Source organism: Oncorhynchus kisutch, linkage group LG1, assembly GCF_002021735.2.
Source record: "Oncorhynchus kisutch isolate 150728-3 linkage group LG1, Okis_V2, whole genome shotgun sequence".
In the NCBI taxonomy this organism is placed as follows: domain Eukaryota; kingdom Metazoa; phylum Chordata; class Actinopteri; order Salmoniformes; family Salmonidae; genus Oncorhynchus; species Oncorhynchus kisutch.
Genome location: NC_034174.2, coordinates 54,441,148 through 54,453,331, shown reverse-complemented (window position 1 = coordinate 54,453,331; position 12,184 = coordinate 54,441,148). Strand labels below are relative to the sequence as shown.

The 12,184-nt window shown below is 40.2% G+C and overlaps 1 protein-coding gene across 3 annotated transcripts in view; it reads left to right on the top strand.

Moving 5' to 3' along the window:
* The window catches only part of LOC109891153 (solute carrier family 12 member 5), a 314,019-nt gene extending 302,450 nt beyond the window's left edge, over positions 1-11,569 (top strand). For all 3 annotated transcript variants that reach the window (XM_031827141.1, XM_031827148.1, XM_031827150.1), the window contains exon 26: positions 7,362-11,569. In XM_031827141.1, the coding sequence (XP_031683001.1) occupies positions 7,362-7,453 (92 nt within the window). In that variant the 3' untranslated portion in view covers positions 7,454-11,569. The remainder of the gene's footprint in view (positions 1-7,361) is intronic.
* Positions 11,570-12,184: the final 615 nt, after the last annotated feature.

Below are 12,184 nucleotides of genomic sequence, written 5' to 3'. Positions count from 1 at the left end.
TTAGGTTCCGCTGGAAGACATTCTGGATCCCAACATCATCCAAGCTTTCCACTTCCTCGGGGTCGCCACCCTGGTCAGCGTCATCCTGCGGCAGGAGCCGCACGTCAGAGGGGAGGGGGGGGGGGGGGGGTACTGTCACGTCTGCTCCTCTCCTCCGGCGCGCAATGTCGCCAGAATACTAACAACCGGTCCTGGGATTAATCATTACGCACATCTGGCATCCTTCATTACGCACACCTGCAGATCATCATGATTCACACCTGGACTCCATTACCTTCCTCATTACCTCCCATTTATATGTCCCACCCTTACAGTGGGGCAAAAAAGAATTTAGTCAGCCACCAATTGTGCAAGTTCTCCCACTTAAAAAGATGAGAGAGGCCTGTAATTTTCAACTGGCCCATTACTCCTGCAGATCTCCTCTAGAGCAGTGATGTTTTGGGGCTGTTGCTGGGCAACATGGACTTTCAACTCCCTCCAAAGATTTTCTGTGGGGTTGAGATCTGGAGACTGGCTAGCCAACTCCAGGACCTTGAAATGCTTCTTACGAAGCCACTCCGTTGCCCGGGCGGTGTGTTTGGGATCATTGTCATGCTGAAAGACCCAGCCACGTTTCATCTTCAATGCCCTTGCTGATGGAAGGAGGTTTTCACTCAAAATCTCACGATACATGGCCCCATTCATTCTTTCCTTTACACGGATCAGTCGTCCTGGTCCCTTTGCAGAAAAACAGCCCCAAAGCATGATTATTCCACAGTAGGTATGGTGTTCTTTGGATGCAATTCTTGCATTCTTTGTCCTCCAAACACGACGAGTTGAGTTTTTACCAAAAAGTTATATTTTGGTTTCATCTGACCATATGACATTCTCCCAATCTTCTTCTGGATCATCCAAATGCTCTCTAGCAAACTGCAGATGGGCCTGGACCACCCTCGTGTGGTTCTGGGATTTTTGCTCACCATTCTTGTGATCATTTGGAGCCCACGGGGTGAGATCTTGCGTGGAGCCCCAGATCGAGGGAGATTATCAGTGGTCTTGTATGTCTTCCATTTCCTAATAATTGCTCCAACAGTTGATTTCTTCAAACCAAGCTGCTTACCTATTGCAGATTCAGTCTTCCCAGCCTGGTGCAGGTCTACAATTTTGTTTCTGGTTGTCCTTTGACAGCTCTTTGGTCTTGGCCATAGTGGAGTTTGGAGTGTGACTGTTTGAGGTTGTTCAAACAGGTGCTATTAATACAGGTAACGAGTGGAGGACAGAGGAGCCTCTTAAAGAAGAAGTTACAGGTCTGTGAGAGCCAGAAATCTTGCTTGTTTGTAGGTGACCAAATACTTATTTTCCACCATAATTTGCAAATAAATTCATTGAAAATCCTACAATGTGATTTTCTGGATTTTTTTTCTCATTTTGTCTGTCATAGTTGAAGTGTACCTATGATGAAAATTACAGGCCTCTCTCAACTTGCACAATTGGTGGCTGACTAAATACTTTTTTGCCCCACTGTATGTTCATTCCTCAGTCGGTATTGTTCCCTGTTTTTATGCTATCTCGCCACTGTTAAGCTGTCTTGTTTCATGTTTGTTGTTTTATTAAACATTTCACCTGTTCATGACTCACAGCGTCATCGCTACTGTTGGCAGGTGAAAAAGCCAGCTTAATATTGAATGTCGATCATCCAGCTCTGGCTCCTCTCTCCCCTTGCTTTCAACAAATTCATGGATTTGAGGGAGGAGAGAGAGAAATCTTTCCGAAACTCTTCTACAAGACAGCCATCTCACCTCATTGTGAAATATCAAGTCGCCGTATTCCTCCAGCAACTCGCGTAATTGACAGTGATTCAGTGCCCTCGCAATAATATTGTTCACCATGCACATAACTTACTGCATCACATTCTGTAAGTCACAGTCTTTGAGTTCAACCACAAGTGCTTCCTGATGAATGAAACGTAAGAAATTTGGAATATCCTGTCTCTTTCTCATTTGAGCTGTCCTTTAAGCAAATAAGACAAAGTGAGCTAGTCCCATCATGCAGTACAAAAAAAATACTTGCCTGTCCATTTCTCTTGGAACTTTCTGTGTTCTTCTTAAATCGATCGTATCCTTTTACTTAGCCATCAGAGCCAATTTAGCCACGCTAGCTACGTTAGCTATCTGCATTTCCCTGCCGCCATCTTCCTGATTTTCCTGGTTCTCCGGTGGTTGCTCATTCACAGCTTGTTCTCCAGCCCTTCCCCTACATTTTCATTGTCAATAGATGTACGGTTCTTTTTTTACAATAAAATGATCCATGTCGACCAGACTGCAAAAATACCTAGTAGCAAACTGATATGTGTCGGTCGCTGTAGCTGAGCAGCTGCACTATACTGCCATCTATCTGCCATCCAGTGAACAATAGATATATTCAATGAAGTGATTCAGGCCTGCAGTAAACACATTGAATTGAAATTGTATCATTGTTATGTATTATGAATGGAAAATAGGAAAATCACTGCGAGCCGCAAATTTAGGGCTCGGCCTGCGGGCACAATGAGTACCACTGATCTAGTATAATGATTAGCCTCATACACATTGTCTATTGGTATCGTATTTAAATAATCATCTAATCATCAAGCTTCGAATAATTTGAATCAGCTGTGTAGTGTTAGGGAGAAGAAAAAAAACATGCACTGCTTTTGGTCCTGCGGACTGAGTTTGGGAAACACTGGGCTAATGCCATCATACTGTAGGCCAGTGGTTCCCAGCTCCGGTCCTCAAGTCTCCCCAACAGTACAGAGTTTTATTGTTATCCCAGAAAAGCACACCTGATTCATCTTGTCAACTAATCATCAGGCCCTCAATGAGTTGAATCAGCTATGTTTGTCTGGGGCTGCAACAAAAATGTGCTGTGGGGGGTACTCAATGACTGGAGTTGGGAACCACTGCTGTAGGCTTATGGTTGCATTGGCGTTGCATGCCGTTATCAGCTGCAAAATGGGTTCACATGGCTGATATACTGATAAAAGAGTGACAATCAAATAAAACTAATTGGAGAGCTTACAACTGAACAAAAATGTAGGTAATGTTCATTTGAGAAAAATAACAGACAAATTAGAGTTAGATTCCCTTACCCTCTTCTATTGCAGGATTGTGAGATGTGATTAATCAAAGTTATCACAATTTCATCTTGAAAAATAGTCAACAATTAAAACAAGTAAACACTTCAGAATCAACACTATTTTAAAAATGTGTAAAATAATAAGTAGTCTAACTCGTATGTGAAGGTAAGACATCTTAGTAACAAGTGGGCTATTAGTAAAACATAATTTCAGTTGAACAAAAAAAAGTTAACCTCACTCCACTGATCCCTGATCTACTGGGTGAGCAGACTTCTGTTCCAGCCAAGCAATAGCACACTTGGGTTTGATAAATTCAATCAGGTGTGTTAGTGCTGGGCTAGAACAGAAGCCTGCTCATCCAGCTGGGTTGGCCTGCTCCAGTTGTAATAGGTTTATAAAGTACATTGACTTTTAAACTGTATTTTCATTTGCAAAATGTGCTAACATAGGGACACATAATTCTTGATATACAAGGATTTACCCTTGTTCTCTTGCAACATTCATTGGGACCTCATCTGCAGACAGGGTTACACAGCTCTCTGTATCTGAGGACAGAAAACATCAAAGAAACAGGCTAACTAACTAGCTAATAAGAAGTTAGCTAACTGGTGATATTTAATTCACTTGGCTAGCTATACAGTATGTAAAGTTAGTTAGCTACTGTAGCTAGCTAGCTAGCAAACATTATGTTAGCAGCTCATTTGTGTTAGCCTGCACACAATGTTTTTACTTGAATAGGTTCTCCCCACTGCCTCTGTTTTCTGGATCCTTCAAAAAATAAAATAATGGGCAATCTGAAAGCAAAATGCAGCCAGCCATGTGGACTTTCCCCAGACTGACTGATCTTCCAACATGGCACCTTGTGCGGTTGCTAGGTGATTTGTGATGCAACTGCAAGCCCTCTATACCTCTCTGTTGATATCACATACATTATCAAGCATTTTACACATATTATCCAGATACTGACTGTTAGCGCTTGGTGGTCTATAGCAGCTTTCTACAAGAATGGGCTTTATGTGGGGCAGATGAACCTGTATCCATATTACTTCAACAGTATTTGACAAGAGATCCTCTCTACGCTTATCTGGAATATAAACCACAACACCACCCCCCTTTAGCATTTCTTTTTGCGTGTTATAACTATGTATTCCTACCACTATACCATCAAAGGTATTATCTAAGTGAGTTTCAGAGATCAGTATATGAATGTCATCTGTTACTAGCAAGTTGTCGATTTCATTAACCTTGTTTCTTAGGCTACATACAGGATGTTAATGTCGGCTATTTTTAGCATTTTTGGGGGGGATGCTTGATTGTTTTACTGAGCATTTTATCAGAAATAGACATGAAAGTTATATTTATATTTGAGCTGATAGTGCAGGGTGAGCTGCACACAGTGAACTTCCTACTAGGGCACACTGCCTCAGTGATAATAGTTTAACTCTGGTTCATAGACATATGATTACTGCATACAATAGCTATAGGATTGACAGAGGCATTCAGGGACTTAGAGGGACATAAATTAGGTTACTTATAAACCTGTTATGGCTAGACATTCTACTAGCGGAATTCCTCGACAACATCCGGTGAAATGGCAGAGCGCCAAATTCAAATTAAATTACAATAAATATTAAACTTTCATGAAATCACACATGCAATACACCAAATTAAAGCTAAACTAGTTGTTGATCCAGCCAAAATGTCAGATTTCAAAAAGGCTTTATGGCGAAAGCAAACCATGCTATTATCTGAGGATAGCACCCCATCAAACAAACACGGACAATCATGTTTCAACCCGCCAGGCGCAACACGAAACTCAGAAATAAAGATATAATTCATGCCTTTCCTTTGACGAGCTTTTCTGTTGGCACTCCAATATGTTCCATAAACATCACAAATGGTCCTTTTGTTCGATTAATTCCGTCGTTATATATCCAAAATGTCAATTCATTTGGCACGTTTGATCCAGAAAAACACTGGTTCCAACTCACGCAACATGACTACAAAATATCTCATAAGTTACCTGTAATCTTTGTCCAAACATTTCAAACAACTTTCCTAATGCAACTTTGGGTATATTTTAACATACATAATCGATACAATTTTAGACGGGATAAACTGTGTTCAATACCGGACAAAAACAATGTGGACCGTGCTTTCAGGTCACGCGCCTCTAACAAACAGTACACTTCACTCCTCCCTCGTTCTGAACTGCCCTACTTCTTCATTACACAAAGGAAAAACATCAACCAATTTCTAAAGACTGTTGACATCCAGTGGAAGTGATAGGAACTGCAAGCAAGTGCCTTAGAAATCCAGATTCCCATAGAATAGTCATTGAAAAGAGAGTGACCACAAAAAGAAATCCTGGATGGTTTGTCCTTGGCCAAATAAGTTCTGTTATACTCACAGACATCATTCAAACAGTTTTAGAAACTTCAGAGTGTCTTCCATCCAAATCTACTAATACTATGCATATATTTGCTTCTGGGCCTGAGTAGCAGACAGTTTACTTTGGGCACGCTTTTCATCCGGACATGAATATACTTGCTCCTAGCCCGAACAGGATTTATATTATGATTTCCAACGTTCATGGGACAATGTACATTTGCTGCAGCACTACGACAACTCAGAGACACAATGGTAGGGATTATCTGAGCAGGGCTTGGTTCATTGATAAGTCATTGTCTAGGAGCCAAGATGATTTGGATGGACTCTGTCATTCCTGTAAAGCGTCTTCTGTTTCCAGAAGGTGACAAAGTTATCTCTAAACGTTATGCCAATGTAAGGGGCTTAATATAGTTGTATTCCAGCCACTAGGGGTACTCAGGTGAAGCCCAAGGGAAATAAAGTAATATAGTTTAAGTGAATTGGGGAGAGGAAGAACGTGCTGTAAACTGCTGTTACATGTATGATTAAATATGATTAAAGTCAAGTAAACAGTACCTTTCATGGTGTAGTTTATATTATAAGCTCATAGAAAGGGTAACACCAACAAAGCTACAGTAATCTTTTAGCCAGGTATGTAATGCCAGTAGCCTGCTGATGAATCTTTCACAGGCGCGGTCCAACGATGGTACCTGGCCTGAAATAATTGGCTGCTTTTTTAGAAACTTTAAAAGCTAGAATCAGTTTAAAAAAATCTATTTTCAGCAGTTCCGAGCTAGCCCTCCTAATGTTGTTTGACCCCACATGGACTACAACAGCATCAGCCCCCTGGCTTCCACAGCATCTTTCTGTAGGATCTTTAAATGAACATACTATAGCTTTACTCATGTTAACACTCCCATGGAGTTTACAGAATGGAGTATGTCTTAAGTCATCTTCACACAGCTTATCTGCCCATAGAAGCTGTGTCGTTACAAATAAGTATCTGAATTGTTTTAGTTTTTTAGTTTTAGTTAGCTTTTTTGTGTCCACCACACTGGGGTAGTGGGCTGAAGAAGGCTGAAGAGGTGTTCTGGGAGAGGGGTGGAGGGTAGTCTGGTGGAACATGAACCTTTCCTCCCACTTCTCCAATGTGGGATGGTTATTTCTAACGGCTGTCGATGGTATTATATGCCTATGATTAAATACTTTTTTTTAAGAAAGAAAAAAAGAGACAGAACCTTGCAAAAAAATACATTAAAAGGGGGCCTTCCGGGTGGTCTAGGGCTGTGCCACCAGAGACTCTGGGTTCGCGCCCAGGCTCTGTCGCAGCCGGCCGCGACCAAGAGGTCCATGGGGCGATGCACAATTGGCCTTGTGTCGTCCGGGTTAGGGAGGGTTTGGCCCAGGAGGGATATCCTTGTCTCATTGCGCACTAGCGACTTCTGTGGCGGGCCGGGCGCAGTGCACGCTAACCAGGTCGCCAGGTGCGCTGTGTTTCCTCCGACACATTGGTGCGGCTGGCTGGCTTCCGGGATGCGCGCTTGGATGCGCGCTGTGTTAAGAAGCAGTGCGGCTTGGTTGGGTTGTATTTTGGAGGACGCATGAGTTGTAGCGATGAGACAAGATAGTAACTACTAACAATTTGATACCACGAAATTGGGGAGAAAAGGGGGTAAAATAAAAAATTAAATACAAAAAAGTAATTGGAATCAAAAAAATACATTAAAAAACTATTTATAATAAAGAGAGAAATTATTATAAAAAATAGTTGGAGGTAGGTAAACATTTTAATAAAATAAATATTAAACAAGTAAGTATCTGGCTACTAGTAAAAGTAAGCATAACGCTACAGAGGTGCACCAGTTAGTTGTTTTCCTTATCTTTTGCGCCCTCTCAGACATGGAGTTCCTGGAGGTCCTGACTGAAGGTCTCAACAGGGTTCTACTGGTTCGCGGTGGCGGTCGTGAGGTCATCACCATCTACTCTTGAGAGAGCAGCCCCCCCAAGTCCCTGATCCCCCCCTTCCATTTGTTTCTGTCAGACACTCCACTCACACCCAAGCAATACCCCATCTCACCTTGCGTCTCTTCACGCTATCTTCTGTTTGCCTTAAAACACACTCTCACACACACAAACACAGAATCTATTCAGACTAGTAGGATGCTATTTAGATTACCTCACACACTTTAGAGCCTTTTCCGGTCCTATAAGATGTCAGAGGTAGCCTCTTTTAGCTTCATATCCAGACCACATATCATCTAGAGCAGATGGCTCAGAGACTTCGCCTCCCCCTGTCCGTGACTCAAATAACCTACAAAGGAAAGGTTTAGTCCACTTCCAATTCACCCAGCAAGATTATCAATCAGTACTCTGAAATGAAATACCGTGAAATACTGCCCTCTGCTGATTGCAGGTAGCCATCACTGTCCAGTTCCACACCCTTTGTGCTATTCATAGCTGCCTATTGGTCAATCCACTGGTCACTTGGTTATGGAGTCAAGGATACAGAGGGTTAGGTGAGCTGGGTTGTTCAGTGTGATGTGTGTGTCTGTGTGTGTTTAAGGCTGCGTTTGCACAGGTAGCCCAATTATGATGTTTTCTTCAGTAATTGGTCTTTTGACCAATCAAATAAGCTCTGAAAAAGATCTGATATGATTGGTCAAAAGACCAATTCTTGGAAACAATATCAGAATTGGGATGCCTGTGTAGACGCAGCTTAAGTGTCTCATTCATCCGATTGTGGTTTGTTATGAGGGGATGTTTTAGAGTGCCATCGATTTGGAGTCACCTACCTATCAACATGGAGTAGCCTAACGCAAGACTGAACAGTGGTCAGTGGAGAACTGAGGATGTTGACGTTGTGTAGCTAGTCGTGTATATAAGACCCTGCGAAACCACAGCGAAGAGAGAATACCAAAAGACTCCTGTGGGAAACCCTGTTCATTAAGTGCGGAGATGACCACCGTCGAGAAAGACTGCTACCCATGGTCATGGTTGGTGGTTTGAAGAGAACTTGGTCATTCTTTTAATCAGGGTAAGTTGTGAACGAAGGAACAAAGTTTGGAGGAAGATGGGAGAGAAACGAACAAGCCTTCGTGATGACATAGATCGTGCTCTATGAACTTTGACCTCATCTTGAGTACTCTTTGTTTTTGCTCTCGCACTGTCATCATATTTATACTTCTCCCTTTTCCCCTATGTCTATGTGTCCCGTCTAGATCCAGCCACTGTTAGTGCCAAAAACAACAAGGCTAGCTTGACTTAAGATATTGATACGTTGTTAAACTGTGAGGAGCGTTCTTAGCAGAAAGGTCGTCTGACAGAAAAGCAGGGGCTCTTTCTCAATGTTCTTTCCTTGATTCCTACTATCCTCTTTGCTCGCCTCCTTGGACAGAGAGACAAAGAATCGAGGAAAGACAATTGAAATAGAGCCCCTGCTCTTATGTCAGACGACCTTTCCACTAAGAACGAGAAACTGAAAAGAGACAGGGAAATATTATGAGCAGTGAGTTCATCATTGTCAGACACCCACACCCCTTGACCCCAGTGTGGATCACTGTAAATAGTGTAAAAGCTCTGACACGTTGTTAATTATGAGTGTAGTATGTTTGTGACTTACTAAAAAGCTTCTAGTGGAGAAAATGTTCCTTCTCTCAAAGGGTCGGTTCAAAACTGCTTTTGGATGGCTTAGGCTCCTATCACTATGGTAACTGTCACTGTATCCCTGACGAGCACTGCACCTGCACTGTCCCCCACTGTGCAACAGGTGATTTAATGAATTTACCAATTCATTAAATGAACATTTTTCCACCTAGAAAACAAAATGTTGTTTATGTTTATAGACAAAAGTTATGCATATTTATATAATAGAGATATAATTTTAATTATCGCAAAAAAATATATGTTGTTTTGCCAAATTTAGATATGTTTACATGTGCCATATAAAAAAAATATTTTTTAAATGAAATCGATCTATGAAAGTCTAATATTGATTTAAATTACAGAGTACAAATTGTGCATTAGGTTGAAGGGTTAGTGTGCAATTAAATAGTAATAGATATAAAAAGTGATGGAATGGAAAAGGGTTACACAGCTATGAAACTCACCCCATCCGTAACACTGAACCCTATGCAGTATAATCCAAATATGTGATTTCGTATCCACAAAATTGGCACAGATTTGAGCCAATATGTATGGCCCTGACAATGAATGGATTATTAGCTAATTACAACAAAGACGTATAAAGTGCATTTTGAAAGGAATGTGCAATATCTGAAATTTGGTCTCACATATTCATGTTATTTATTTTTTTACTCATCTATTTTGTATGTAGATTTCATATGTCTAAGGAATTTATTAATATATCACAATGACAACTATCATCATGTATTTATTTTGTGTTTTGAAAGTCACTTGCACTTGTAGTGGAACTACGAAAAAATATATATAATATATATAATAGAGGGTTCAAAACAACAAATTAAACTAGTTTATAGAGCTGTTGAACCCAGTATTTATGTTTAAAGTGTTGTTTGAAAGTCAGACTCATATGTTGTGAATTCTGCTAGTATTAGAGTTATTTGTAAATGAACACATCTAAAGGAACATACAAAAGATATCAGAAAAAGGGTAGGCATATATAGAAATACATATCAATGCTGGTGGTTTGTCTCCTCCAAGACTTGACCCGGCTTTACCTATTAACTATTGACCTGAGAGTCTTTCTGGACAGGAGTCATTTTCAGCTTTGGAAGAGAACTTTCCTGAATATATTATACGGTATCTTGAGGCAATACTTATACCATTATGGTGCAATTTGTTTGGGAGTCCGGGGGCAGTCCCCCCCCTCCCCAGTGCTTTTTTAAAATTATTTTCACAAATGGCACTCTTGATTATTCCATCCTCTTCAATCCACATTTAGTCTAGAGAAACTCTTAGCCCAGACTGCAACTTTGAACGTTTTATCAAGTTGAATTGACAACAATCGTGCAATAAAGTGTTGTTAGAACTTAAAGATAGTAAAGTTCTTTGTTTTACATTTTGATTGATGTGTGAAATGTTAACTGCAATTCACTGGTAGTTCTCTGCCAGTTACATCAGATCTCTTACTAGAGCAAACTCTAGCGACTGGTCTAGCCATTGCTAGTTTTTACATATGGCCAATATATGACTACAACCATATGACTCTCTCCTATTATTACACCATTTGATTAATAGACACTCATATCAACTTTCAAAATACTTGGCTATTTTGGAATTTTACTACAACATTGCCTGCATTGACTGAGCCTTTAATCTATTTATAAAGAAAATATCTCAAATGTTGGTGAAAAAAGGATTTATGGGAAATTAGTTTGTTTGAATTTCCAATGTGTTTTATAATTACTGTTTGCATGGTCTTATGTGGAAATATTTGTTTCAGTGGTATATGGTGTGATGACTTATATGTACAAGGCAAGTGGTTTGGAAGGGGAGTGTCCTCCATCTACACTAGGGCTCCCTTTGGGGGTCTGTGATTAAACTACAAGACGTTGCTTTGGTCACAGAAAATATAACTTGAGAATGATTGCCTCGTGGTTACATAGTTAGACATTGAAAACAAGTATTTTGCAAAAAAAAGTATAAGTTCACAATATTGTTGTCAATCTTGCTAAATTAATGTTGCGTAACGTAATATGAGTTTATGCATTGAATAGATGGGCCTGAGAGATGTTCCTTTTGCTTTGTATATAACACTGCAGTCAAAAACAGTAGCCTATGGCGATGTTTGTTGTCCTTTGTTGTACACTGTTTTATCACTGTGGACAAAGTCTTAGCGTTTTGTAAGATTATGTGCAATATTGTTTTTTACTTGGGGAATCATTTTTCATTTGGTTGTATAACATTGTTGTTTTTCATTGGAACACATTAACAACTGACAAGTTGGTGGTGTGCTCATTAGAATGTTTAGAGCCAGGTCTTATGGACCATTATTTTGTGTTCATCTCCTCTGTGGTGGCTGAGACAGAAAAACACTTTATCTAGAAGCTAACACTTGTTGTGATTGAAGGTTAGAGGACATAATCAGTGTTTAATAAAAACTAACTTGCCCAGTTTACACACCGATTCATAGCTTCCTCTGGTGGTATGAGTGTGTACTGCAGCCAGTTGGAGTAAGATCTGGGTGATAGTGGGATATCTAGATCAGATCTTGACATTACTCTGCAGTTTTTCACTGGAATTATATACTAACTTTTCATAAAATTTTCTTCCTTTCACTTTAAGTATGTGCAAGGGCAGTTTTGGCGTGCAGTAAAACTATTTGGTTGTTTTTCTTTTCTCCATTTTTGGGGGGAAAAAATCACAGTAGATGGTTGATTTATAAAAAAAATAATACTCTGATCTTGCTAATGATTTAGGGTTAGATAAGTATTTATAATAAAATAAACAGGTTTGGAGAGCCTTTAAGCACAAAATATATTGGTGAATAAAAAATTGTGGTTTGATTCATCCTGAAGTTGCCATATTAAATTGTTTAATCTATGAGATATTGCAAGGTGAGAACTGTACAATAGGGGTTGAAGAGTAGTGCTATAAATCTACCCTAATAATCCTCACTAATCATGGAACTATGATGACAACGGTCCAGTCGTGAACCACGCGCCACGCTCTAGGTTTAAGCTGCTACGTATGACCTGTGTTCCATAATGATTCATTTCCCAACCAGTGGCGACCCGTCAT